Raw genomic sequence first — 25,987 nt, forward strand, 5'->3', positions numbered from 1 at the left:
GAAAGGGATCAGACGGAGTCATTTGGGTCAAGACAAAATTCGTGGGTACGATGACCAGGATTCTTTAAATTGAGGATCACCGGTTGAATCGCCCATGATGATCTCGGTGATTCCCCATCTACTCCTGCTAATCCAGTCATCAGTCCACGATCGGTTTTCGGTGTCTGACGATGAGAGCGTACATGGGATGATTGGTCACGGGCCCTCGTTGGTTACATTGAGGACGGGCGAAGGTATTCTGGAGACGGTCGGCTGGCTCACTTATTGCTGATTCTGGCATATATCTCCATATATTCTTGAATCTGTCGCTGAGTAGGACGAGGAACCCGTCCTTGGTTGTTTCACTTAGTCGATTCAGGTGCAGGCTGGCTACACTGGGTGGACCCCTCGATCATCGATCCGTATTTGTCTTCTCTTCCCAACGGTGACTGGACCTTGGTGTCTGCGTTGGGCATGTTACAGTTCCGTATGGCTGCGTTCACCGCCATATTACATATCGGGGTTTGGCATGTTGCCTTCTGTCCACCGCAGGAGGCGTCCGAGTCGGGCGTGACTATCCGATGGCGGTGTGCGAATATGTGGAAGGCGGCCTTGCATAGCTTTGCCTACCCACCTTCCTTGAAATGATCTGCGGTTGGCGCTTCGATATGTGCCAAACGTGCAGTACACAGGTGCGCTATGGACACCCAAGTTGCTAATGGGCCTCGTGTTCACATCTTACTAGGTTTGTTCAAGATGCTGGCGGTGACTGAGCTTATTGCTCAAGTATAGCTGCAGACATAGTAGTGTCTAGTCGTAGGTAGCGTGAAGCAATATGTTTTTTGTTGGACAAAGTACAAACCCAAAGACTGGTTGGACTTGGGTGGCAGCACCGCTTCCGCTTCGGCACCCCGCCCGAGTCACGTGCACTTCATAAGAAGCGCTGAAATGAAATGTTTTGATTCAAACAATCGCGGATGACCGGGAGTGGGTATTTTCTGCAAGATTGCTGTTGATCTGCTGCGTACAAAGGATGGTATGTCAAGCATGCACGTGTCAGTTGATTATTGACTTCTATCATGGTCACAGGATTCAGAGTTAATCAACCGATACAACAGTGCTTTGTGCTGGTCGCTTTTGCAGAGACAAAAGACGCTTGTACGTATAAAATGTTGTTACCTTTCACTACAGACATTGCCATGCTGACGCCGCGTTGTACTCAGCAATACAGGCGGTTTCAAATCAGATGTGAAGTTCTTAAACTTTATTCAATTGTCAGGACCGTTCTTCCAAGATGGGGTCAGGAACGTCCGTTCGAATGCGAAACTCCGGCTTGGAAATACTAGTGGGTTGGCCAAATTTTACCAAAGATGTCTTGCTGTACCTCCAACCCCATCTTGTCTACGATGGATCAAACACGTTGTGGGCGCGTGATTGGCTCGATGTCATCGTTGTCCATTGGATCTCGGCACGCCAGATGTGGCTCTTTTTGGCCACTCACAGTTTCCGGCTGGTAAATAGAGTCCCCTCCAGTTCCACAGATCCTCACTCTTTTCCTTAACCATTAGCGACATCTCTACTATTGCGATGCATCCACGATCAGCACTGGGCTCTCCCACACCGTCCGCTGCGAGTCGCCTCTCAGACAGCAGCCGTTCAGATGGCAGTCGTCATTTCACGCGGAACGGAAGCGTATCAGAATTCGAAATCGAGCGACCACTCAAAATGAATACATCATCTCCAAAGCGACCAGGCGTTCGTCGTCGTCAGTCTGAATATGGCGCTGAAAGTGCTCTTCGTGCGAGCGTGTCACGTTTGCTCACCGCCAAAGCGCGCCCATTCACTGTCACCGGTCACATCCCAATGGACCCGGCATCTTTGGTGCTATTCTTCCGCTCGAAGGTGAGCTGTTCGTGGCACTGATTGATAGTCGTTATCTGAATCTGGGTCCGATTTACAGAGTGGCATCACACACTCGCTTGATTTCCCCATCAACATCGATTACGACACACCTCCGGCTCTCGAAGTGCTACTCGCAGCATGTAAACCTCACCCAACACCTGGATTTGATGTATACCCTGATCGTGAGACCCTCTTCTACCCCGCAAATCTTCCCTTGACCGCCACTCTGGAAATTGCGAACCATCCCATCCTCGATGCGGTACGCAATGCACTGTTTCCAGCATTACCCATGGGTCATTACCTCACTGCCCTGAGAGATAAGCTGGAGGTGATGGCAACTGGAGCGCGTATGGCGCCCCAGCCCCGCACATTACGCAACGATGGTAGAGTTGCTACAATATGCGTCACTCTACCTGTCCATCATCGCGGGGGAAACATGATTGTCCGAGATTCAGAAGGGACAGAAGAAAAGTTCTTCGGAGGTGGAGGCAAACCTTCGGAGGTCCACTGGACTGCATTCCTTGGGGAATGCGAATACGAAGTCGAGACCATTCAGCAAGGATGCAGGATGAGTTTCACGTATGCGGTGCATCTGAAGACATACGGCGCAGCAGTCGATCCCCTGATCACACCGAGCGAATACTTCCTTGATCTTCTTTCCCCGGTCCTCAGCCTGTCTCGCGGACGCAAAGTAGCATTCTATTTGACGCAGGATTACGGTGTCAACCCTTCAGAGGGCCTGGCCGAGTCATTAGTTCCTCATGTGAGTCTCAGCTGACTACGGGTAGGCCTTTATTAACGTAAGGTGATCAGCTTAAGGGCAGCGATTCTCTTTTATACCATGCCCTAAAGGTGTACAAACTTGCACCGGAGTTGCATTGGGCAGCAGGGGGATACGTCTGGCCCATCGATCGGACCGTAGAATGCGGAAACGATGTTCTGGATTCGCCAACAAGCTTGTCATCGATGGGCTTCCCCAGTGCTTTTGGATCACCTGCCCGTTCAGCAAAATCCATCCGCGGTCCGATGAGTTACTACGGAGGTCCAGAAGAAGATGACGTGGAGATAATGAAAATCGAAGCTCACAATCTGAGGATGAGGGTTGAGGAGAGCGGTGCAATCCCTCTTTCTGAAGCGGAGATCTTCATCCTTTCTGATTGGGTTCCCGGCCCGCTTGCGAAGGAGAGGGTATACTTTGTGTCGAATGGAGAACTGGAGAAGTTGATTGTTAATGTCCTCCTCGTTATTTATGTTCCTTGAGGCTTGACGGAGGGTATGAAGGACGTAATCTGCTAATCATGCTAATCATTTAATAATTGGCTGCTGGAACGGCTACGATGGAACTCAGTCCGGACACTTACTAGTATTTGTACTTGTACTATTTACTGCCTTACAAGTAATGATATCTGATGAACATATACAAATGTTTCCGCCGGGGACATGTTCGGCACCATGACAGATTTGAACTCCGCCCGAACCGTGTAATACTCGCGATTTCGTTGGTCGCCGTGTATCACGACGAGCACCGATATTCTCCGTTTTTTTAACCGGTAGCGCTCGTCCGTGCGAGCGACCTGCACTTGTTCGGTTTTCTTTGCACATTTCTTGGTCCTCCAGATAATATCTTAATGTTACGCTTGGTTTCGCGGCCCTCCTCAACGGGGCGACTCGGGAAGGTCGTTTGCTCTGGTGCTCCACATGGAGGTGCGCTGCTTTGACCCTCATGTTATCTTAGGTATTTATATTTTGTAGGCCGCAGGTCCATAGCGTCCACGTCCGCGCGTCAAGCTGACATCACTCTCACTGTTGACGGGAAGGAGGTAACGGTCCCCAAGGTACGTATCTTTATGTTTCTGTTCGCGTTTCGCGTTTTGCAGAGCTTATTATTGCGCAGGGTCCGCGTTGATTCAAGCTTGCGAGGCTGCTGGTGCTACGATTCCTCGGTACGTCTTTTCTATTGATTTGTACTACTCCGGTAGTAGCTTACTAACTCCCTCTTCAGGTTTTGCTACCATGATAGGTTCGTCAGGATACACTTTCTCTTTTGACAGAATGTAAGGGCTGAACGTGCCCTTTAGACTCGCAATTGCTGGTAACTGCCGGTGAGTGAAAAGTGTGACGGCGAAAGAGAGGCGGTATATTGACGCTTGCTCTAGTATGTGTCTGGTTGAGGTCGAGCGTTCCCCAAAGCCAGTAGCATCATGGTATGACAATATACTCATTTTTTCAACCTCACGTACTTATTATTTGTATTCAGTGCTATGCCGGCTATGCCTGGTTCCAAGGTGTTCACAAATACCCCACTGGTTCATGAAGCTCGGTAAGATAATATTGAGGACGTCTGCATTTTATCGCATCTGCTCACAAGGTGCGCAGCGAGGGTGTCATGGAATTCCTTCTAGCCAACCACCCACTCGACTGCCCTATTTGTGACCAGGGTGGCGAATGTGACCTTCAGGACCAGTCCATGCGATACGGCTCTGATCGCACGCGTTTCCACGAAATCACGGGCAAACGTGCAGTAGAGAACAAGGACCTTGGACCTCTTGTTAAGACTTCCATGAACCGTTGCATTCAATGTACTCGGTGTGTCCGGTTTGCCAACGAGGTTGCTGGTGTCGAGGAGCTTGGTACAACGGGTCGTGGTAATGACCTTCAAATTGGCATGTATGTTGAGAAGACCATGGACTCCGAACTTTCTGGCAACATCATCGATCTTTGTCCCGTCGGTGCTTTAACAAGCAAACCATACGCCCTCCACGCCAGACCATGGGAACTAAAAAATACTGAGTCCATCGATGTTATGGATGCCGTTGGTTCGAATATTCGCGTCGACTCTCGTGGTGTCCAGGTGATGCGTATCCAGCCTCGGACCAACGACGAAGTCAACGAGGAGTGGATCAGTGATAAGACGCGTTATGCATACGACGGCTTGAAGTTCCAGCGCTTAACTACACCTCTTATTAAGCAAGGCGACCGTTTGTTGCAGCTTCGTGGGAGGAAGCTCTGCAAACAATTGCAGATGGTATTGCCTCCTCGGGGGCTACTGGCAATGAGATTCAAGCCGTCGCTGGACACCTTGCTGACACCGAGTCTCTTGTTGCACTCAAAGACTTGATCAACCGCCTAGGATCAGACAATCTTGCACTCGACCAGATCAACGGCAGCGCACCGCCCCTACATGGTGTTGATGTTCGCTCCAATTATCTCTTCAACTCTACCATCCCTGGTGTTGAGGAAGCCGACGCCATCCTACTTGTTGGTACTAACCCACGCCACGAGGCTGCTGTCCTTAACTCTCGCATTCGCAAGAGCTGGCTGCACACAAGTCTCGAGGTCGGCCTCATCGGCGAGCGTACCGATACGGCGTACGGTTACGACTACCTCGGAGCAGACTCCAAGGCTCTTGCTGACTTCATTGCTGGCAAGGGAGCATTCGCAGCCAAATTCAAGGCAGCCAAGCGGCCCTTGATCATCGTTGGGAGCGCTCTTGCGGAGCAACCTGACGGTGCTGCTGCTTACAACGCGCTGGCCAAGTTTGTCGAGAAGAACAAAGATTCGCTCATTACCCCTGAGTGGAATGGCTTCTCTGTCCTACATAGGGTAAGCCTTGGCTTTTAACTTCTGATTCAGTCGGATGAATTGCCTTTTAGATTGCCTCTAGACCTGCGGCATACGAAATTGGGTTTGTCCCCTCGAAGAAGGCCGCCAGTACCCAACCCAAATTTATCTACTTGCTTAATGCAGATGAAGTCGACCCCAAGTCTATACCTGCAAATGCTTTCGTCGTTTACCAAGGCCACCACGGAGATCTTGGCGCCTCGCTTGCTGATGTTTGCTTGCCTGCCGCAGCATACACTGAAAAAGCTATGACATGGGTAAATACGGAGGGTCGGTCTCAAGTAGGTCGTGCCGCTGTTCCCCCACCGGGCGCTTCCCGCGAGGATTGGAAGATCATCCGGTACACTGCTATTTTTGTTTGACTGTTATTTATGCTTACTTCCTATATTCTAGTGCACTTTCAGAAGTTCTCGGTTCACCACTGCCCTACGATGATGTCCTGAGTTTGCGTGACCGCATGTGGGATATCTCGCCCACTCTTGTCCGCTACGATGTTGTAGAACGAACATCTCCCGAAGTCGCTGTGGCAGGTCTTCAGACAATAGCAGCCAATACGGTATCGGCAAAGGTCTCTGGCAAGCCCTTCCTCAAGCCCATCTCCAACTTCTACCAAACCGACCCCATCTCACGCGCGTTAGTATCCCTTTTTTTTATTTATTTCTACACTCAGGCTCACGCGCCACTGGTAGCTCCGTCACTATGGCACAATGTACGCGCGCTTTTGTCAAGGGAGAGGACTACGGGTTCGGTGAAAAGGGCTCAGAAGCAGCTTATGCGTGATAGATGTATACTAGTAGTAGGAGTAGTCGTGGCAATTTCTTAGACGCGCAATGCTCCTAGTCTAAGTGCTAGACGGTGGTCAGCCCGTCTAGTCTGGCTCCTGCTAGGTGACATCCCGTTTGCGGCTGTTTTGGGCATATTGATAGACCGGATCTACTGTATTCTAATACTTATCGCTTTCGTTCGACCTCAAGTTGGAGTGTTACTAACAGCTGCCAAGATGAGGTAAAAGCAGTCAGACGTATCCTTCTGTCCGTTTCCCTTTCCTCCATTCCCATGACGTCCTTCATTATTGGCGCACATACCAACCGCAGTATACCAACAGAATGGAGGGACGATGCGGATCGTAACTGCCCATTCTGTCGTATCATCGCAGACGAGATGCCCTCGACGCGTCTGTATGAGGACGACAAGGTCATAGCTATTCTAGGCAAGTACTTGGCGCTGAGAAGTAAGCGAAAACTGTATTAACCTCCTGCACAGACATCTTGCCTTTGAGACGTGGGCACACCCTTGTTATACCCAAAGCCCATTATTCGCGGGTGTCAGAATTACCCCCAGAATATGCCAGTGCAGTGGGGCAGGCTGTGACGAGAGTGGCAAATGGACTGACGAAAGGTGAGGATGCTGTTATGATCTTCGGTGGGGTATGTTAACGGGGTTGGCATGAAGCATTGGATAATACCGCGCTCAATGTGGTGTGCAATCAGGAGTATGCACAAGCAGTGCCACACGTATGTGTTTGAATCTTCATCCAAAGCTTTGAGGCTCACTCTATGACGTTGCTGCTTAGGTTCACTACCATATTATTCCTGCCCCGTCATTTGGCTCGAGCGCAGTAGAACCATTAGAGAAAGCGAAGGAGAATGAGATACCTTTAAGCCGACGGGAGATGCACCAGCGAGAATTTGAGTCGAGGGAGGAGCTTGATGAAGATGAAGGGAAGGTTCTGGCTGTGAGGATACGAGCTAGTCTATAACGGCACGGGACAACGGCCATCTCGTCTAGTATTCTGAAACATATCCTACTCTTGTTGTACCGCTGATGTCATCCCCCCAGACTCCAGGCTGTTGCTATCATTTAGGTAACACTCCTACGATGACAACTTAACTGTATGTACCGCCAATCTTTGACAATTGATGCTATACTTGATGCATTACACTGATCACGATTACCTTGCTGTATCTGTTGTAATATGATCCGCATCTAGACGACTTCCGGTCTCGAAAGCCTTCCAATTGTGCAGTGTGTCACAACACCCATAGTACAAAACACCGGACAGCCCTTATTTAGTCGGTCATAAGATATATAGCCGCACCAACTCGGTCCTGCACAACGTGACTTATATTATAATTATCGGATGCGTACTAAATCATAAGCGCTGCGGCTCTGCTCCGCTTTGCAGGTGGCACTTCGTTGCGCTTTGTTGCATAGTCAACCCAGCAGCGCTATGCTCCTTCCCTGATTTTAGCCTAGCCACCGTTCTAGTTGTGAGCCCGAAAAAGCGAGCTAAAACACTGACATAAAAAATTGCGGAAATAAAGACCAAATCCTTGGCGCTTCGGAATCAAGTAAGTGTTACTATGTCAAGTACATATCACAGTACTTTGAATCATACTGAGTTATAGATTGCCTCGTCGGCGTATCTGGCGGGTTGCAACCAGAGCAATTTCCATCTCCTCGAAGGCCCTCCGAATTTGAATGTGCACACGTGTTACAGCGCCCATATATCAAGTTAACGTTAGACCAACGTTGAACAGCATCACATGTTGATTGAGTTGCTTGATGGGCTCATCTGCACAGCGTGACTAATCGGAAGTACGTTAGTATGATGTAACTCTGCCAGTGATCATGATCATGATGCAGGGTGGACTTCGGTGCGATGTTGTGGTCGCTGGACGGTGCATCGATTATATATAATTTTGCTGAGTATGTTTCTAGGTTCCAGCTAAGAGGTTCCTCGGAGACGACTGACTGCAGCGGGGACTACTGAGGCTTTCGTCGGCCTAGCAGCGCTCGGCTGTACGCTGTTTGCCTATCACGGGTAGCTGGCTCAAACAAACTAGTTCGTTCCAGTCAAACCCTTATCGTGACTGGATACACAAGTTCTAGAGTCCAAAGTTTGTCCTGCGGCTGTGACCTTAAATACGCCAGCTTATCGGCGATGTGATACCGTAAGATATCGCCACGAGATCCGAATGTGTAAACCCCACTGATAGACCTCGAGGTGGATGGATTTGGTTCCCGCCAGAACACGACCCAAGTCGTCGTTTCTATATATAATGATATACGTGAAAAGTAGCGGAGATCCCCCTTCGCACCTTCCCACATCCCCTAGTCCATAGACAACTGGACATTTCATTTCTCCATGGCCGCGAGTGGCATCCCACTAGATGCCGGTACTTTAATGTCGACCGTGCTGGAAGGCATTTTATACGGTAGGTTCTGCAATAAATCTGTCCTTGACGTGCTCACCAAGTTACGGTCACTTCTCCAGGCTTTTCAATCCTTCTGTTTATAGGTACGATCTGGTCTTTGACCTACAAACAGCGCGTACGAGACATCAATCGCCCATTGCCGTGGTGGTCATCTTACTGTGCATGCTGAGTACTGCGGTTAGCACTTCTTACTTCTTGCATTTGTTGTCATCTACTTACATCCACCAAGCACATCATCGTAGACATCATTCGTGTCGAATACGCATTTGTGAGGTATCGCAGCACGTACCCAGGCGGGCCATCGGCATTCCTCGCAGACGTTTCCCAACAAACGTATGTGCTCAAGCATGCGTTATACGTCTTACAAACTCTACTCGCTGATGGGGTGGTGGTAGGTTCATATTCTTATCTGCCTGTTTAAAACACTCCGGATCTTTCTTTTTTTCGGTTTCAATTGATGGCTGTTTGAACCTCTGGGCTTACCGAAATTACCTGATTATAGATTTATCGCTGCTATGCTGTTTGGCAATCTGTCTGGATTATCATCCTACCAAGCATACTGTGGTGCAGCGTCGCAGGTTTGGGCACAATCAGGCTCAGGAAGTCGTGCATTCTGACGTTGCTTCGAAGTGACTGGTGTTATCGGGCTCTACTGTGCGTCGCAATCCGGGAGTGATTCTGGAGACATCTATGCCCAGGTGCTTGCGAACTGGGTCACGGCGTTCTTTTCCTTGACGATTGCGACCAACCTATTAAGTTCAGGTAAGCACCTTTCTTCGTGAGCGCAATGTCGAGGTCCTGAATGTGTCCAGGATTACTGGTGTATCGCATCTGGTCGATTGAGAGCAATACCTCTGCAGCTCGCGCTACTAAAGGCACTATGATGCCAATTGTGCGCGTGCTTGTGGATACTGCTGTTTTGTACTCTGTGGTGCTGTTTATAGCATTGATTTGTTTCGTCCTCTCGAACAATGGGGAGGTTGTTATGCTAGACATGGTAATTCCGCCCTAAACACCTATCGTCGAATATAAACTGAGCTTCAATTAACTAGGTCATGCCAATCGTGTCGATCGCCTTCTACATGGTGCTTATTCGCATCGCAATTGCTCGAAAAAAACGCTATTACTCGAATTACAATATGCCCAGGAGGACAACTAGCGAGGCGGGACAAGACAGCTCGCGGCAAAATGCTATAAAGCCTTTGCAGGTCCACATATCCCAATTCGATGACGGTACCCCAGGGTTTGGAAAAGGGAATGAAGACCAGCTATCGCCATCCCCAGCAGAGTCTGTGTAAAACGCACCTCGAAATATGTAGTCTACTTAAATTTGGCCTCAACGCTCTAATATCGTAATGGCGCTTGGCCGCGCCAGTCGAGGACACCTACTTGATTTTCAGTAGTATCAGATTTGATGCATCACGAGTTATGCCTGTACATACAATCTCGTAGTACTAGTACAAGTACAAGTAAAGACAGAACGGACATGACATCATTTTCGCGATTCGATCGGGATATAACACTACTAGTAACTTGTACTTAGACTGACCAGTGTTTGCATCGCATCAATATTCAAACATTAATTTTGAAATCTCGACAAAGCTTTGCATTTTCTCATTGGTTACAGGTCACATGACTACTCTATCCAAATTCAAACCCAGATTTACCAGTCTACCTTCAATTGCTTTTAGTACGTTAATATTAATGGTATCTGATCTGGAGAGCCCGGAACACACTAATACGCAATGATGTTGGACTTTTGCACCTTCAATCGCTGAAGATGGTGGAGTTGTCTGTCTTTTGTATCTGCCCAATTGATGGGAGTGCGTCGAGGAAATGCTGGAGGTTGCGGGTGACCGGCAGTGGGTGCAACGAGGAGAGGAGTGCATGAGTCAAGATTAGTCGATGCATGGAACTTCGCTGGTGACACTTGTGAGTAAAGATGAAAGCAGCTATATTCATGACGCATAAACCTTAGATAACACCTTGATCTTAGACCTTGGTACTGACTAGAATCCTTGGAGTACTACAAGTGGACGGTCGATTATTAGACGATTGGCCTATCCTTCTCCTCTGCCCAATATGACCCTGTACAGCCGCAACGCCTCGAGGCCTGTACTACCTATTATTTTATATAAATGATGTAGGGCCCTTCGAATCAGCACCTTGCTACCGCTTCAACTGCTAAGTTCACAATGAGAAAAGGCAAATCATCGACTCCGAGGGATTCGACTCTCACAGCTAGCGAAGTAACAGCTTCTGGAGGCTCGGTAGTGTGACTGATGAGGATTACTCAGTCCACTCCAATATTCCAAACACTGACACATCCTTTGTCTAGCACCGACCCCGTGGGAGAGTCGATCGGCTTCTGCAGAAGGTCAAGAACAAGTTAAGGATTTCGGTGAGTCCACGAGCATTATAAAGAGTATCCTGATATACGACTAAGATTGCCATAAGCGCTCGAAGGATTCCCGCAACAGCAACCCTGTTCTGCCGAATGTCAATCACGAATGTGCTTCATCGACCCCGAATCTCGAGGTAAGTTTACATACTTGTCCTCCAATCTCTGTGCTCTCTCTAAATTCTGGTGATCGCGCAGGTTCAGGCGGCTCCGTCTGGTGTTGAAGTGGAGGCTAATACTACCCAATCGGCACTTCGGGACGCACAACGGGCTGCAAAACGCATGCATCCACTTTCCGGAGCTGTGACACCCGTGGTTTCTCTTGTTCAAGACACACCAGAAGATCTCGATGCTGTTGACAGTTTCCAGGACGCATATATCAAACCCCTCAGGATATTCGACACTGTTATCGAAAAGATTGCGGATGTATGCAGGCCCTCCTCTCCATTCAGAACCGAACTAATATAGTTCCACAGGTACATCCATATGCAAAGATGGCACTGGGCGTGTTGTCTTTTGCAGCCAAAGTGTGTTTTCCCCTTTTCTCTTCCTATCTCCCACCGCTCAGCAATCATTTGTACAGACTATTCTAGCTCAAGCGGATCGCGATGCAGCGGTACTCAAACTTCTCAAGAAGTTATCTGAAATTTACGACTTCATAACACAAGACGAGAAGCTTAACCAATTTTGTCGATGCACGCTATTCTTGGAAAGATTTCTCAGCAGACTTGTGAATGTGCTCAATTTATCACGAATTATTCGGAGATCAGCAACTTTTGTGAGTGTTACAAGCTGTTGCGCTCTATACCGTCTCGAGCTTCTGCCATCATCGCAGGGAAGAGACTTGGAAAGGAAGTCCTCTCAGAAACGGACGATACGATCAAAAAGTACAATAATGTGTTCGACGGGCTCATGCAAAACTTCCGGGACCAGGTTACTTGCGACGTAGCCATAGGTGCTCACGAGATAAGCACACACGTCAACAACATAGGCTATACACGTCCATCGTATGGGTAAGAGTTCAGACGTCCTTGTGACTTCACATATATTCATACCTTTTTCAGAAGAAACATTGGACCTCAGCGGTATGACTTATGCAGATCGCGCGGGACTAGATACCAGAAAAGAATGCCTTCAAGGGACGCGCACAGAAATCCTTTCACAGATCACGGAATGGGCCAACAGCACTGGGGACAACGTTCCACGTGTACTGTGGTTATCTGGCCCTGCAGGCAAGGGCAAATCGGCCATCGCCCACACCATTGCTAAGTGGTTCAAAGATATGGGAGGGCTTGGTTCATGTTACTGTTTTGACCGAGGAGTAGATGGTCGCCATGAAAAGATATTTTCCACAATTGTGCGAGACCTGGCTGACCGTGATCCGGAGATGAGGCAGGCATTAGCAGATGCAGTTAAGACCGCAAATTCGCTCAAGAATACAGCGGATATCATCCAGCAGTGGCAGAACCTTCTTGTCGAGCCACTGGGAAAGTCATCTGGATCAATTGTGGGACCCATCGTGATCGTGATCAATGCACTGGACGAGAGTGGCGGAGTAAAGACACGAATGGACCTCCTCCGTATTCTGGCTGGCAAACATCCAAATCCTGACGTTCCAAAAATCACAGACCTTCTTGGCAACTTCCGCTTCATCGTTACCTCTCGCCCACTTGATGATATCAATGATGAATTTCACGGTGTTCAGCATATTCGACAATTGTCGATGGATGATATTCCGCCAGCATTCGCAGAGCGCGACATCCATGCTTACGTATCCAAGGAGTTGGAGCGGCTGGATTTTCAGGATAGAGAGTTAGCAGTCCTCGCTGAGAAAGCTGATGGACTTTTCGAGTGGGGGCGTCTCGCTTGTGGATACATCAAAAAGTCCCATGTGGAACTATCTCCAAAGGATTGCTACGAGACTGGTGTCACGCGATCCTGCTGAGAGAAACCCGCTGTTGCATGACATGTATGCCCTCATTTTAACAGATATCATGCACGGGGATACATCTCTGTATACGCCGAATCAGCGTTTGACGAAGCTAGCGAGATTTCGCTCAGTGATGGGACAAATACTAGGCACAGCTGAGCCCCTTCCTTTAACTTCCCTGAACGCCATGAGGCGCCATTTTCCAATGCGAGAAGACAATTTCGACGTGGAGCTTGTGGTAAAAAACATGGGCTCCCTCCTCAGCGGCACCACCAACCCAGATTCTCCAATCCGACCCCTTCAAACATCCTTCCATGATTTCTTGACTGGACAAAGTATCCAGTAAAAAATTTTCATCGACCTGTCAAAGGCGCAACGCGGCCCTGCATTCGCGTCACTTCGAGTGATGGAACACGGTCTTCGTTTCAATATCTGTGCTTTAAAGTCGTCGTATCTACCTAATAGCAAAGATCCAGGTCTACAGGAACTAATTCAAAAATGCATCTCCCCACATCTGTCATATTCATCTCGATTTTGGACGTTGCACGTACGAACCACAGTCTTCGACAAGGAACTCGCAAAAGAAGTGAGACTGTTATTCGACCACGAGCGGATGTTTTTCTGGCTGGAGTCACTTGCCCTGATCAATGCGCTCAGCGGCTGCAGTTGGTGCCCTTCCGTCCATTGCTCAGTGGCTGAAGGTAAGCACATTGCTACTAGTCAGATAAAGCGCTCATGCGCAACCACAGGGCCATTCCGAATTCAAAGATGTCTCGTCGACTGCAATGGACGTACAGAGGTTCATTCAAGTCTTCGGCGGCATGATCTTACACAGCACATCACATCTGTATATATCAGCACTTTCATTCTTGCCTGCCAATTGTCCGCTATCGAGAAAGTTTTCTGCACGGTTTCCGAATACTCTTCGTGTGGTATCTGGACGTGATATAAACTGGCCGGCTGTTCAGACCGTGCTCAGGGGGCACACTTCTTTAGTTTTGTCGGTCTCGTTCCCGCAGGACGGCACTCACATTGTCGCTGGTTCTTCGGATTACACTGTTCGGCTGTGGGATGCAGGGACAGGGGAGTCGACTGGTGAGCCCTTGCGGGGGCACACTGATTCAGTTAGCTCGGTCTCGTTCTCGCCGGACGGCACTCGCATCGTCACTGGGTAAAATCACAGCTGTGTCTACTTACCAACCATTGTCGTTAGCAATTATCATATAGAGCATTGGTTTGATGACTCAGATCACATCGTCAAGCAAGTCCCTGAATGAATGGGTGGATAAAACTCATTTTCATAGGGCGGAACTCGGTCGGTGTATATCCCTGCCGCAATAACCTCCACCTCGGCAAGACTGGGAACCTGTGACAAGGCAGTTTAACAAAAGGGCTGACTTACACATAATATGCCACTCGAAAACACATATTGTTGATTGACAAGCTATTCGGATTGTCTACGTCCCCTAGCATGGAGTCCTGGACCATCGATGAGACTTCCCGATTCCCTTATTCTACTGGAAGCTGACACACCAAAGCACCAGGATACGCCTTGCCGACAGTTTTATCTTGAAGAGGATCAGTATCATTCGCGGCCAGCTGCATTGTAGTATGGCCTCAAATCCACTATACTTTGGCTGCCGGAGTCTTGAAGATAATACATACAGTATACGCTAAGGCGGCGCAGAGTCAGACACCGCCAAGCAGCAGATCCCTCAACCGAGCATATGGCTCAAATCTCCCGATACTGTACCGCGCACGCGTTGTTATGGCCTTTCTGCTCGAGTTCAACTATGCCTAGAGAAAATGACGACGAAGACCAGCAAGATGAAGGAAGAAGAGAACGAGATCAGTCTCCCCTTTATTTCTGTTAACTAGTATGAACAACACCAACATGGACCCCAGCCAGGACGTAGTCCCCACCACCGTCCTCCTCGCCCCCTCACACCACACCCCAAGCCAAACCAATCTTACACCGGCAAGAGCCCCCGACCTTTCAAAGGGCTCATTCACGATGCCACAAGTATCACACCACAACCAGGCATTTACATTGATCTGGACGCGCAAAACTCGGTGGAGTATCGTGCATGCCCTGGCTCCCTGGGGTATCTGTACTTGCGTCGCCTGAGCTGTCTATAATTGCACCGATGGGTCCTGTGGAGACGTGGGGACGTTCCAAGAGTGTGTCGAGCCGAAGTAACACAATATTGGGGGGATTGGAGTGCACGTACGGACGGACGAACTTTCTAGGAACCATGTTCCCCCTAGTTGGTTGTCATCATGTATCAGTTTGAGCGAAACGTGGGTGTGATTTGAAATAGTCCAAGGAAGGGTGGCCATGGGTCCCACATCGTGTACATCAGTGGCCTCAGAGCAATACCCTTGACCGCAAGCCTCGAGGCAACTTCAAGCGCTGAGCATTCAGTGGACGCTACGGATTTCTGGGAAACACTTTGTAGATCGCAGACTGATCAAGGTCTGACACTCACAAGCAAGCAGAGTTCGGCGTTGGAGTCGTGATGAATTTGCAGCTCACAAGCTTTGTCAGCGGCCTGCATGTCCAAGACGAAGTTCTAATTTGTGTCTCACGGTATTGCACACCCTTCTTATTTCCAATACAATGCACCAGTCTTTTATACTGATTCATATTTCACCCGTCGCGCCCTGTTCTGCAGGAGACAAAGTTCCAAGTTTGAAGCTAGTACTTGATGCACGAGCCCGGGAATTGAAATTACATGAAAGGCGACAGTGATAGGCTGGGGTGGTGTTAAAGTTCCTTCCTAACTTGATTGTACTTCTGCTCGTCGACTTCCTTTTTTCCGCAGCAATCATAATGTCAGCCTAATCGTTCAGGTGCACTGTGACCTGGTACCCACCCACTGGCAAGATATTGCAGGAGCAGCTTGTGTCGTTGCGAGGGTGCGAGAGCGTTATCGCTCGTACTTGAACTGTATTTCGAATCCTTTTGCAAGGTCTGACTACAGGAGACTGTTGGCATCCTGCCCTGGGCCCTATCCTTATCGCTTTTCCGCTTTGAGGAAATTTTGGAGAGGTGGGAGAGGTAGTCTACCTGCATACAGCAGATAGTGCTACACGATGCTGAAACGAGGCGGCATATTCAAAGATCCGTACGACCTGTTCATCAGAACAGCCTATATACTGATGAACCGTTTGCGGCTGGAGCGAATCCCAAGCTGATCCTAAACCTCATGTTCAACTGGAGGAGGATCTGCGCCCCCAAGTATATAGTAGTGCAGCCTGCTTGGAGGCACTCACCGTATCCTTTAAAGAGGGCCATATTGGATTACTTTTTCTTTATTGTCATCCACCATCATGGGCGGGTCGTATGCACCACCAAAGTTGTTCCCAGCTGACGCTAACGATGTGGCTACTCAAAATACACAGCGATTCCGCAAGGCAAACAAGAGGAAAGGTGTCGGTGAGGGAGCTGTACTATCTACTGCCAGTTGGAAAGCTAATCATGACTTGTGCAGATCAACCGTTCGATATTGATGATAAAAGTGATTTTGCGCGGGGCTCATATTCCGGTATATCCACCCCATCAATCATGATCGACGAGCTTGAGATGGACGATCATGATGATGAGCACTTTACATCACAAAGATTTCCTTCAAACGTTGATAACGCAGATCAGGTATCCACTACCCTTAGACATCAGCACTCGGATGATGATATTTATCACTCCGTAAAATCCGACGACGATCACGCAAGTCCACTTTTCTTGCTGATGTCATAATGGATCTGGGCTGATTTTTTATTCTTCTTCAGATGTCGGACGTAGAAGATCCCCCTCCGCATAATAATGCTGGTGACCTAGTCCAGTCGATCAAAGGGATGTATCGGGTCCTGGACTTAATCAGTGAACAAGGGAGCGGTGGGCTAGGTGACTCCATTGTCTTTATCGAGCCTTCCTTCGTTGATTGCTTCTAGTGGACAAAACTATCATTGCGCAGGATTCACTCCGGGCATTCACCAATACTATTTGTCCCGGTGCATATGTGTCCATGACGAAAGTCAACTTCAGCGCGCTGGATGCCTTGATCGTGAAGCCCGTTGGCATATATGGGAGCAAAGAGGAAATAGTGCGATTTCTGCTGTCTCTTGGTGTTGTTGATGACCACGTGTAAGATACAAGTTTGAGCTGCAGATTGACGTCTTAATGAACTTTCTCCTATAGAGCAGCGCAGCTTGTCGCAGACCACAGCGAGACCAGTGTTTCAACACCAAGCCTTCGTTCTGGACTTTACATTGTCCGAACAAATTGTGAAGCTACCTCCGATGAACAACTATTCATTGTTTACTGGCCTGAGGATGGTACTTGGGATGATGCAGCTCCTTCCTCCATGAAACGAAACCGTGTCACCTTCATGCGGTTCGTCCAGTCCTCCCTGGTTTCCGGTAATTAATCTTGACAAGGGCTGCAGGTACCTCACGAAAATTTGTGATCAACTCACAGCGCTCGTCTCCCCTGAACATTCTCGCTCTATTGTATGGAGTGAACGGGAAGATGAAGACACCTTAACGGAAATGGAAGACGAACAAGATGAATCTGACAGGATGTTTACGTTTGAAGTTAAGAAATCCAATGAGCAGGAAGAAACCGTAAAACCACGTCCTGGATTTCAGGTTTGCCCCATCCATCATGACTGGTGCAGTGCTGACAGTCGCGTGTAGGCTACGTCCGATTACATAGCCATGTCTCAACCCGATTCGGAGGCAACAGTGAACATCAGACTACATAGGCCTTGGTTATTGCATGGCGAGACTACTCAAGGGTTCATGACAGTCAGCAATGTACCGGCCAGGGAGATCACCGTTGCGTCAAAATGCCAGTCCATCAATCGCTTCCGCTTAGGTATTTGGTTGTGGGTGTTGCTCTTCGTAATCAGTTTTCCGAATCTAAATTGATACGTTCTCAGGAAACAAGACAATTTACATGTGAACGAGAATCTGGATACCAACGCAATTCGCCTTTTGCTAGGCGCAGGCCTTGGGAATCGCTTTCCGCAACTGTACAGACAATGGCAGCAGGAGTCTACCAGTATTTCATCGAATGCCAGGGACATCAAAGCATCAACAGAGGCCAGAATCAAGATGACATTGGAGAAGGAATCGCCCCTTCTCGTTCGCACTATTCACAAGGCATTGGTTGATGCAATCATTGGGGAATTTCCGTGAGTATTCCTTCATATTTCTGGCTCGTGTTTATAACTTGATCCCTTCAGCATGTTCACACACGATTCCTTCCCTGACCCAACTAAAAGCAAGCAGGCTAACCCGATAGCTCAAGGTATATCGTCTGTGCAATCAATTGTTTGACAAGTTGATTAACAGTCTGTCCAGGACCGGTTGAACCCGTTATCGCCCCTTAGTGAGTAATACCTGGAATAATCTTCTCCATTTCTGATTCGATTCACTAAGTAAACTCACCGATGATTCTCCATCTCATTCCATGGAAAACGAGCAGGATAGCTCTGAGATTCAAGGTATTTATCTATGCAGTGAAGTTGCGTCGTAGTAACGGGCTATCCAGATCAACTTCAAACTATCATTGAGCTATACCCAGAAATAGGGGAATCAATTCGTCGCACGGTGCAAAAGTTGCGCATTGAGGTCATTGACAGTCGTGATTTCAAGACCTGCAAGGAGCGTGTCTGTATCGCTCAAAGCCTACTTCGACAACTTCCCGACGTCCAGACGAAAGATGAAGACTTTCTGAATGCAATTCTTCACGAGGACATGAAACGTGTCAAGGAGTACCTCAGAGTTTTAGCACAAGGTTCTACCCCGCATGGGCAGCAGAAGGGGTTACTTAACAAAGCTTTGAGTGGCTTCAATTCCTTCATCTCATCTGGACCACGCTCCCAGTCCGTCGTAGATCAGATGCTCAAAGATGCAGAAGCTTCTGCGTCTACGCTCAGTGATGCTCAGTTCCTCGTTCAGTTGGATGACGTCGAGAAGTTCCCTGTCATGAAAAAAATCGTCGCAGAGACCAGGGCTGTTGCATTCACGCACTTCCAATCACTTCTGACGAAGCAGACGACAACTCTAACTCATTATGGGCTTCGCATACAAATCGATACATGCCTGGCCCGGGCTCGTCGGGAAGCGGTCAGCAGTGAAGAACAACAACTGGCCGAATCACGAAAGAGGTTCATCATTGAAATCAATGCCTGTTCACAGGCAAGTCGTAATTCGTAAGAGAATTTGTGGTATTTATATTTCAACATATTCATAAGTCAGCAGGCACACCTTTCTCATTGACGCAGTCGAGGATGGACAAGGTATTTCTTTTGATTTCAAATGCCAATGAAACAAACAGTCCCTATTAGCGTCTTTCGTGCAAATAACTGGTTCAAGGCGATCTTTCAAGCAGCCAAAGCTGAAATTCACGGTCCACCTCATGCAGTTGACTGCGCAAGATCTACATTCCTTGCAGTTCGATCCTAGTTCGACTCCTTCGCCCAAGTTTAGGAACTCATACTCGTTCAAGTTACCCATTAATGATTCAGTGGTGTATGTGTTCTTCGTGGATTGATACATAGGTATTACTGACGAAGGACTCCTTCCCAGGAGAGCGCAACTTCTTCCAGGCGAAAAGATCTTCCTTGCGACGACTGACCGGTTTGGAAATTTGACGGTGTACCTGGAACACCTCACTGCTATTGATGGCGCCTTGGCTCGCGGCAGTCGCGGGAAACGGCTGAACCGCGATAAAATCGGCGAATTTGTTCTTGCTTTCGACGAGTCAAGGCATATACTCAGCGTTATTGCCACAGAGAAGGTCCGTTCCACTAGGATTCTACTGGAAGAGTCTGACAGGAATGCAATCAGCTTTTATTACATATCTTCGTTTACGATGACACTCGAGGTTTCCAGGCCAGCGGCAGTGCGATCAACTTGACTCAATGGTACACCGAAGGGACTTCCATTAGCCATGCGTGTTATATCTGCGGCTGTGAAGAATTGCTGCTCGTTGATACATTCGCACAGGCAAGAGTCTACTCTCTGACGACAATGCAGTTCAGGTCAGACTCGTGCCTACAAATGTTAAAGTCATCTAATTTATATACCGCAGGCCTGCGACGCTCGATCTCATCCAAATTCCAGTAGCAGTTTACTCCACTCCAGATGGTTCTTGCTTGATCACAGCTCACGCCCATGGGTCTAACTTGAAACTAACCGCCTACCACTGGAGCACGTTCGGCTCAACGGATGGCATCCCTCTCGAGATTCCTGATCTTCAAACAGACCAGCCACTGCTTCTGACTTCGTTGACTAGCCGGAATATCGTGCACTTAGTCACACTCGACGTCGACACTCAATCATGTCGATCTATCGCTCTGGACATCACCCGGAAAGTGACAGAGTTCACCTTTAAAGAAAAGGGTGCCCGAGGAGGGCATACAATGTCCGAGAATGTCAGTGGCACCGCCAATAACTGTCTCATCGACTGTCACGCCGAAGTGTGGACTCGCTTCCCAGTTCTTTCCGCCGTTCAGCGGGAAACGATAACATCGTCCAGTAGCAGATGTCAGCGAACATTGGTGTTCATTGCGGATCAGGACCATCATCTATTTGCGCCGCACTTTCATGATCTTATTTCACACTTCGAAAGAACGTCAAAGAAGCCAACCGGAGGCATTCTCAAGTCACTGATGGTCTCCGCAACTACATTCTCCGCTTTTTCCGATAGTTTCCTGTCAGGTGCGGAGTGGAGTGTATCAAAATTTCGTGCTGGGGAGTGGCTGGCGGAGTTCCTCTGCCTCATTCCTATCCAGATTGCTGTAACCAAGGAAAACCGTTTTATTCCACTCAAAAACGGCGTATATTCTACCGAACTGGAGAAGTCCCTTCTCGGCGCGGATGTCAACCGCATTGTTGACTACGTGTCTTTTGGTTGGTATGAATCTCTATTTCAGTCATACATGGCCAAAAAGGTATGGACCGGCCTGAATACTCGACAATTTTCAAAGGTACTGACTTTACTTGGTGCCTTCAAGCCTGTCAAAGTTGTGTCGTCTATGGGTGAACAATCAGTAGGGAAAAGCTTTTCCTTGAATCATCTCGTGGACACATCTTTCGCTGGATCGGCGATGCGCACCACGGAAGGAGTGTGGATGTCGGTGACTCCAACGAAAGATGCCCTTGTAGTCGCTTTGGACTTTGAAGGCACGTCGAATCAGGCATCCTTTGCGCAACGCGTGCTGATATGCTCATTCTTGAAAGGTGTTCATAGTATCGAGCGTTCCGCTCAAGAAGATACCTTGCTCGTACTGTTCAATACTGCAATTTCTAACTTGGTTTGCCAACACTTTCATGTTGTAGATGGGAGCTTTACCTCGTTCTATAGGTATTATTCAGGAACAACTTCGCCTTGAACCGCGATATTACAGGTTTATTCCAATCATTTCAGTCGAGTTCGACCGTCCTAGATCCAGCAGCCAATCCGAGTCTATTTCAATCAGCATTGGTTATCATCATCAAGGTGATTTTCCCCTTCTCATGGTTACTTTTCATGTTCCTGAACCTACTTCTTTTCAGGATGTCGTGGATTCGGACAAAGCAGAAATCACCAAAGAGTATGTTGCTGACCATGTATCAGAATGCATACTCAAGTTGTCACTTAGATTTGCTCTTAAGTTTCAGAGGATAGTCCGAGACGAACAAGAAGCCAACTTCATCTCTCGCCTCCACGCTGGACAGTTGAACATAGTTCCTTGGTCTGTAGAGTGTCTCACATGTCCACATACCGTTCATCGTTTTTGTAGGCCGGTGATCGAGTCACGGGAGTTCTACAAGCTGTTCCCAACCCTCAAGCGTCGGTTAGACAAACAAAAACTGACGCACAATACAGCTGGAGAGTTCCTTCATACGATGAAGACGTTGATGGCAAAACTGAAGGTATGCTTAATTTGCTTTGTGTACATTTTTATAGAACTATTGATTCGAACTACCCCAGGCAAATGACTGGGGAGCCCTCTCACGTGCGTAATCTGAAAATCAATTCTACAGTTCACGAATACTGCATCCCAGAATCGATGGCCTCGCATCGAGCACAGCTACTTCTAGCCGTATTGCCCAATGCTCTGGCATTTGGATTGCAAGAGGTTAATCCTGACCGGAACCTTTGAAGGTATGAGATACTTCTGTCGTTTATTTTTTGCTTTAATCGCATTTTGAATTACGTCTATGAAGAACTTGGATAACGACGTTCCCATTGACATGCCCGATACTTCCTCTGAATTTTCGTTGGTTACTGGGGGGGTTCAACAATCGTCCTCCCGCGAGGCCACACTACAAGTCCTGTGTCATGCATGGGGAGACTACAATTCTCGCCATTATGTTTCGGAAGATATTTGGATTGAAAATTTGACCACTCACATCAATAACCTGGTCGGTCTGCGCATCGCTCATGTTGGCGAGTGGATATTGTCGAACGTCGCTCGCTTCCAAAGCGGGCAAGCTAGCATTGACGAGCTTATGAGAGCCTTCGACAGCGCAACAGTGGACTTGAGGAGCAACTGTCAATTATGCAAGCTGAAGTGTGCAAGCTGCGAGCTGCTCTGTATTCAGAGCCGACTGCACGACGGACAGCATACTTGCCAAACTTCCCATGCTTGTATACATCCTTGCGATTTCTGTGTTTCGTCTGGAGAGACCAAGGCTTGCTCGATGTCGTAAGTCGATTATCTTAGTACTCGCTCAGTAAATGACTGATATTTTCAGAGCGGGACATTCAGGCAATCATATGTTAAGCCAGTCCTGATGATATCCGTCCACGAGCTCACATGACTTTTATTGCTTCTAGATGTGTTGTTAATGCGCATCTTTGTGGTCAAATTTGCGGCCTATTCGGGAGACAGGGATGTCTGGATGAGTGTACGAAGGTGAGAGATTCTCCACCGTGGTCAGAAGGCCACTGAACCAGCTGTGTAGGTGATCGGCCACACCGAGGGCGATCATTTATGTGCTGCCACTGTACATGCCTGTGGTCAGGTATATCTAACCCTTTGATCAACTTTTCCGCGCTTAAATACGTGTAGCCCTGCGATCTGTCAAGGCTAACGTTGGCCAATGGTTCCATTCCTTGCCGTGATACTTGTGGCATTGCAAGGTAAGTATATGCAATCAATGCTTGGCGCTTCGTTCGGGATCTCATGTTCTGCAGTGATGTGGACCATGATCAACACCAGTGTGATGCCCGACTTTGTTCTTTCCCTTGCCAACTTTGCAAAAGACTCTGTACGAACACAGACCATCTTCACGGCTTGCAGGACGGCGCTGTTCATCTCTGCGGGTTCGTTGATATCATCTATGTCGTGTATTTTGATGATAAAAATTTAATATCAATATAGAGAGGAACATTTGTGTTCCAAGGCATGCACTGTTGATGGCATCTGTGAAATTGAGACTACGCCTCAATCGATAGAGGCAACGTTCACCGGAAGACACGAGACGTTCCAGTACACAAAGGTTCTGTGCTGTTTTTGTTGCGGGTGGCATTTTTCGAGCTAATGGACGTCTTTGATTCGCAGTACTCCCAAGGTACGTATGCGGGTCGGTTGTCTTTTACATTGCCGCTGATTCGCCCCCAACAGTGGCTAAACGACTGAGATGTGTGAAGATAATACCGCCAGGAGCGGTGGCCCACAAAGGTTCACACAATCATAGTTTGGACAAAAATGTGGTGCATTTTTGCAGAGAGAGGTTTGGATTTTTTTTCTTTTCATTTTTGCGAACATTGCTCATATTTTCAAGGTGTGAGCATTGTGGCTACTATTGCACATTGCCACTTGGTAGGTGTCGTGATATGTTAGATGTCACTCTTCACAAACCGTTGCACCAGGCCACCCGCAACAAGAGCATGAAACTAGACACGGATCCATGTCTTCGTCTCGATGGGCAGTAGATGGCCCCGATGATACGGGTCTCGAGGTCGAAGGACGTCGCTTCTCTTCGAATGATGAGGGGACGCCGATGATGTGCAACCTTGTCTGTCAAGCAGTGGGACGCCATATACACATCGACTACTGTCGTGCCACGGATGCCTCTGCTTGCAGAGGGAATAGCGAGGTTCAGCATATTTCTAAGAGACTGGTACCCAACCCAGAACGTGCCAAGGATTATGTGACGCACAATCTCTTCTGGCGGCGGGCTGGTGAGCGAGACGGTTGTCCATATGACTGGGCTCACATCGTCCGCAGGCTTTAAGGATCCTTATTCTCGAGAGGAGCAAGCAAATTTCGCCAAGTGGTGCGTTTCGGATGTTCGAAGTGTGATAATATCATTGAATCTACGCTCTTGTTAGTGACTCAATGTGTAGCGGTACGATGTATCCCATGCTTGTTCCATTGGTGATTTACCGTGTTTCCAGGACCTGAGCACACCGCTGCTGCCGGAAATGCTGCTCAGCCATCCTATTGCACTTTACCTTTGTTTCACCCGCCAGTAGATCCTAATAATACCCAGATCGGTTTAGGATACATTTCCGAAGACGGACATCTCTTTTCATGCAGGAATCCCGTGATCATCCAGCAAGCATTCCATGTGTGAGTGGTCATCTTGGGTTCTGTCGCAATGACATTAATAATTGTACCATTACTACACTTCAGAATCTTTGTGGCTGATAGGTATTAGGCAAGTCTTGTGTCGCTGCGATTATTGATGATGATGAACAGATCCTCTTCAATGAGCTTTCGTGACAGACGTCCTCTTCCGAACACTCCTGCCTCGGACAGAATTACGCGACGCTCTGACAACCGGTTTGGTGCCGTGCTGTCTTCACTATATTATTTCTGGTCTGCCCGTGCTGCAGCAATTAGTGCTCAGCAGGGAGCCCGGCGCGACTCTTACAGTGTTATTCTTTTCGACATGTCCACAACAAACGCCATCGTCAACGACTTTTCTAGTTCACCTGACCAGCTGCTAGATGCTATGTTGCCTCATTCAGCTTATGGAGGCACCAGCTTCACTGTTGCGATTCAACAAACTCGATCAGTCATGGAACAACATTGGAGTACAGAAAGGTGCTCGATCTCTCCACGAACGTGTTTGAGACCTGTAACATTGTTTTCAGGAGCCCCGTAATCATATTTTTGTCGGATGGCGAGTGCTATATCGCAGATCAGCCTGTTCAAGATTTGTGCCGCTCCGCGGTTCGTCTTGGGTCTGTGACCGGGTTTTCATGTCGGATCAGCAACCTCTGACACACAATTTAGCAAACCACTGTCTTTCCATGCAGTGTCATTTGGTTCAGATACATCTTCTACATACCTGCGAAGAATGTCTCAAATCGCGCTTGACATTCAAAACAATGCCCCAAGAGATCCATTGGTCCCACCAGCAGCAACAGTCGCGTCTTCATATACGCAGGCCTTAGATACGGTAAGAGTGCTCCTGCAAGAACATGTACCAATCGTGTTCAACACTGTCCTTAGGTACAACTTGCCGAAACGTTCTTAGGAATTGCAGAATCACTTAGGAAGCCGAGAGGGTCTCTCATACATTGATCGAAGGATGCGTCGAATATTTAGAGAAAACGACATTATTTATTTAGCGTACAATAGTATAGTACCGGTTTGAATGCGTCAGCTGGGGGCTACATATGGTCTGAGAGCATATTAGCAAGTAAGGACCTAACAGTAGGGTGCAACATACTGCATTGGGGCTTAAGACATCACTCAGTGCATATAACCTCCATCACCTCGCTTCCTGTAACTGCTCGACGATTGTCTTCTATTAGCAACAGTACCACTCTCGAATCCAGCGACCATGGAACTCCCACGTCCCAGAACCAGACGAAATAGAAGAAATCGTGGTCGTAGAGTCTAATGTCCATATCCTTATGTACGACGTGTGGAGTCTTGTCTCATTCCTGAGCTGATCCATGGCGCTTAGTATCTCCCTAGGACT

General features: G+C 48.2%; 5 protein-coding genes across 5 annotated transcripts; all 5 read left to right on the plus strand.

The window, feature by feature from the left end:
- Positions 1-1,566: 1,566 nt before the first annotated feature.
- BJ212DRAFT_1448748 (uncharacterized protein) lies at positions 1,567-3,141 on the plus strand (the record flags this gene model as incomplete). The annotated part of the gene is made up of 3 exons (XM_041338586.1): positions 1,567-1,881; positions 1,940-2,644; positions 2,695-3,141. The coding sequence occupies 3 exons, from the start codon at positions 1,567-1,569 to the stop codon at positions 3,139-3,141; spliced, it is 1,467 nt and encodes a 488-aa protein (XP_041189416.1).
- A 368-nt stretch (positions 3,142-3,509) lies between these two features.
- On the plus strand, positions 3,510-6,282 carry BJ212DRAFT_1484400 (Ndufs1, NADH-ubiquinone oxidoreductase 75kD subunit (775); the record flags this gene model as incomplete). Its single annotated transcript, XM_041340788.1, has 12 exons — positions 3,510-3,585; positions 3,634-3,720; positions 3,776-3,824; positions 3,884-3,901; positions 3,960-3,983; positions 4,038-4,085; positions 4,139-4,201; positions 4,258-4,784; positions 4,850-5,484; positions 5,535-5,842; positions 5,896-6,135; positions 6,192-6,282. The coding sequence occupies 12 exons, from the start codon at positions 3,510-3,512 to the stop codon at positions 6,280-6,282; spliced, it is 2,166 nt and encodes a 721-aa protein (XP_041189417.1).
- Positions 6,283-6,420: 138 nt separating this feature from the next.
- BJ212DRAFT_598762 (HIT-like domain-containing protein) lies at positions 6,421-7,401 on the plus strand. Its single transcript, XM_041343623.1, has 5 exons — positions 6,421-6,712; positions 6,766-6,900; positions 6,955-7,016; positions 7,076-7,289; positions 7,342-7,401. The coding sequence occupies exons 1-4, from the start codon at positions 6,559-6,561 to the stop codon at positions 7,259-7,261; spliced, it is 537 nt and encodes a 178-aa protein (XP_041189418.1). The 5' UTR covers positions 6,421-6,558; the 3' UTR covers positions 7,262-7,289; positions 7,342-7,401.
- A 1,249-nt stretch (positions 7,402-8,650) lies between these two features.
- BJ212DRAFT_1279296 (uncharacterized protein) lies at positions 8,651-10,018 on the plus strand (the record flags this gene model as incomplete). Its single annotated transcript, XM_041331483.1, has 7 exons — positions 8,651-8,720; positions 8,780-8,878; positions 8,903-9,111; positions 9,223-9,298; positions 9,351-9,482; positions 9,533-9,717; positions 9,773-10,018. The coding sequence occupies 7 exons, from the start codon at positions 8,651-8,653 to the stop codon at positions 10,016-10,018; spliced, it is 1,017 nt and encodes a 338-aa protein (XP_041189419.1).
- Positions 10,019-16,840: 6,822 nt separating this feature from the next.
- On the plus strand, positions 16,841-25,584 carry BJ212DRAFT_1448752 (uncharacterized protein; the record flags this gene model as incomplete). Its single annotated transcript, XM_041338587.1, has 36 exons — positions 16,841-16,955; positions 17,003-17,195; positions 17,250-17,444; positions 17,497-17,698; positions 17,789-17,892; positions 17,992-18,246; positions 18,580-19,269; positions 19,433-19,588; positions 19,646-19,856; positions 19,895-20,100; positions 20,151-21,012; positions 21,076-21,244; positions 21,302-21,375; positions 21,426-21,560; positions 21,617-21,654; positions 21,703-21,795; positions 21,844-21,976; positions 22,035-22,059; positions 22,109-22,182; positions 22,271-22,752; positions 22,802-22,825; positions 22,884-22,962; positions 23,012-23,071; positions 23,136-23,152; positions 23,244-23,372; positions 23,431-23,548; positions 23,611-23,620; positions 23,674-23,782; positions 23,893-24,233; positions 24,280-24,328; positions 24,399-24,400; positions 24,450-24,624; positions 24,754-25,101; positions 25,152-25,241; positions 25,294-25,459; positions 25,513-25,584. 36 exons carry the CDS (start codon positions 16,841-16,843, stop codon positions 25,582-25,584), a joined length of 6,201 nt encoding a protein of 2,066 aa, XP_041189420.1.
- Between the last annotated feature and the right edge of the window lie 403 nt (positions 25,585-25,987).

Source organism: Suillus subaureus (genome assembly GCF_016647635.1).
Source record: "Suillus subaureus strain MN1 chromosome Unknown BJ212scaffold_33, whole genome shotgun sequence".
NCBI classification, from domain to species: Eukaryota; Fungi; Basidiomycota; class Agaricomycetes; order Boletales; family Suillaceae; genus Suillus; species Suillus subaureus.

Excerpts from the sequence above, each read along its gene's own strand:
- BJ212DRAFT_598762 (XM_041343623.1), top strand. The coding sequence starts at position 6,559 with ATGACGTCCTTCATTATTGGCGCACATACCAACCGCAGTATACCAACA. Across the intron at positions 6,713-6,765 it reads CAAGGTCATAGCTATTCTAG|ACATCTTGCCTTTGAGACGT; the intron begins GCAAGTACTTGG and ends CCTCCTGCACAG. Across the intron at positions 6,901-6,954 it reads GGCAAATGGACTGACGAAAG|CATTGGATAATACCGCGCTC; the intron begins GTGAGGATGCTG and ends GTTGGCATGAAG.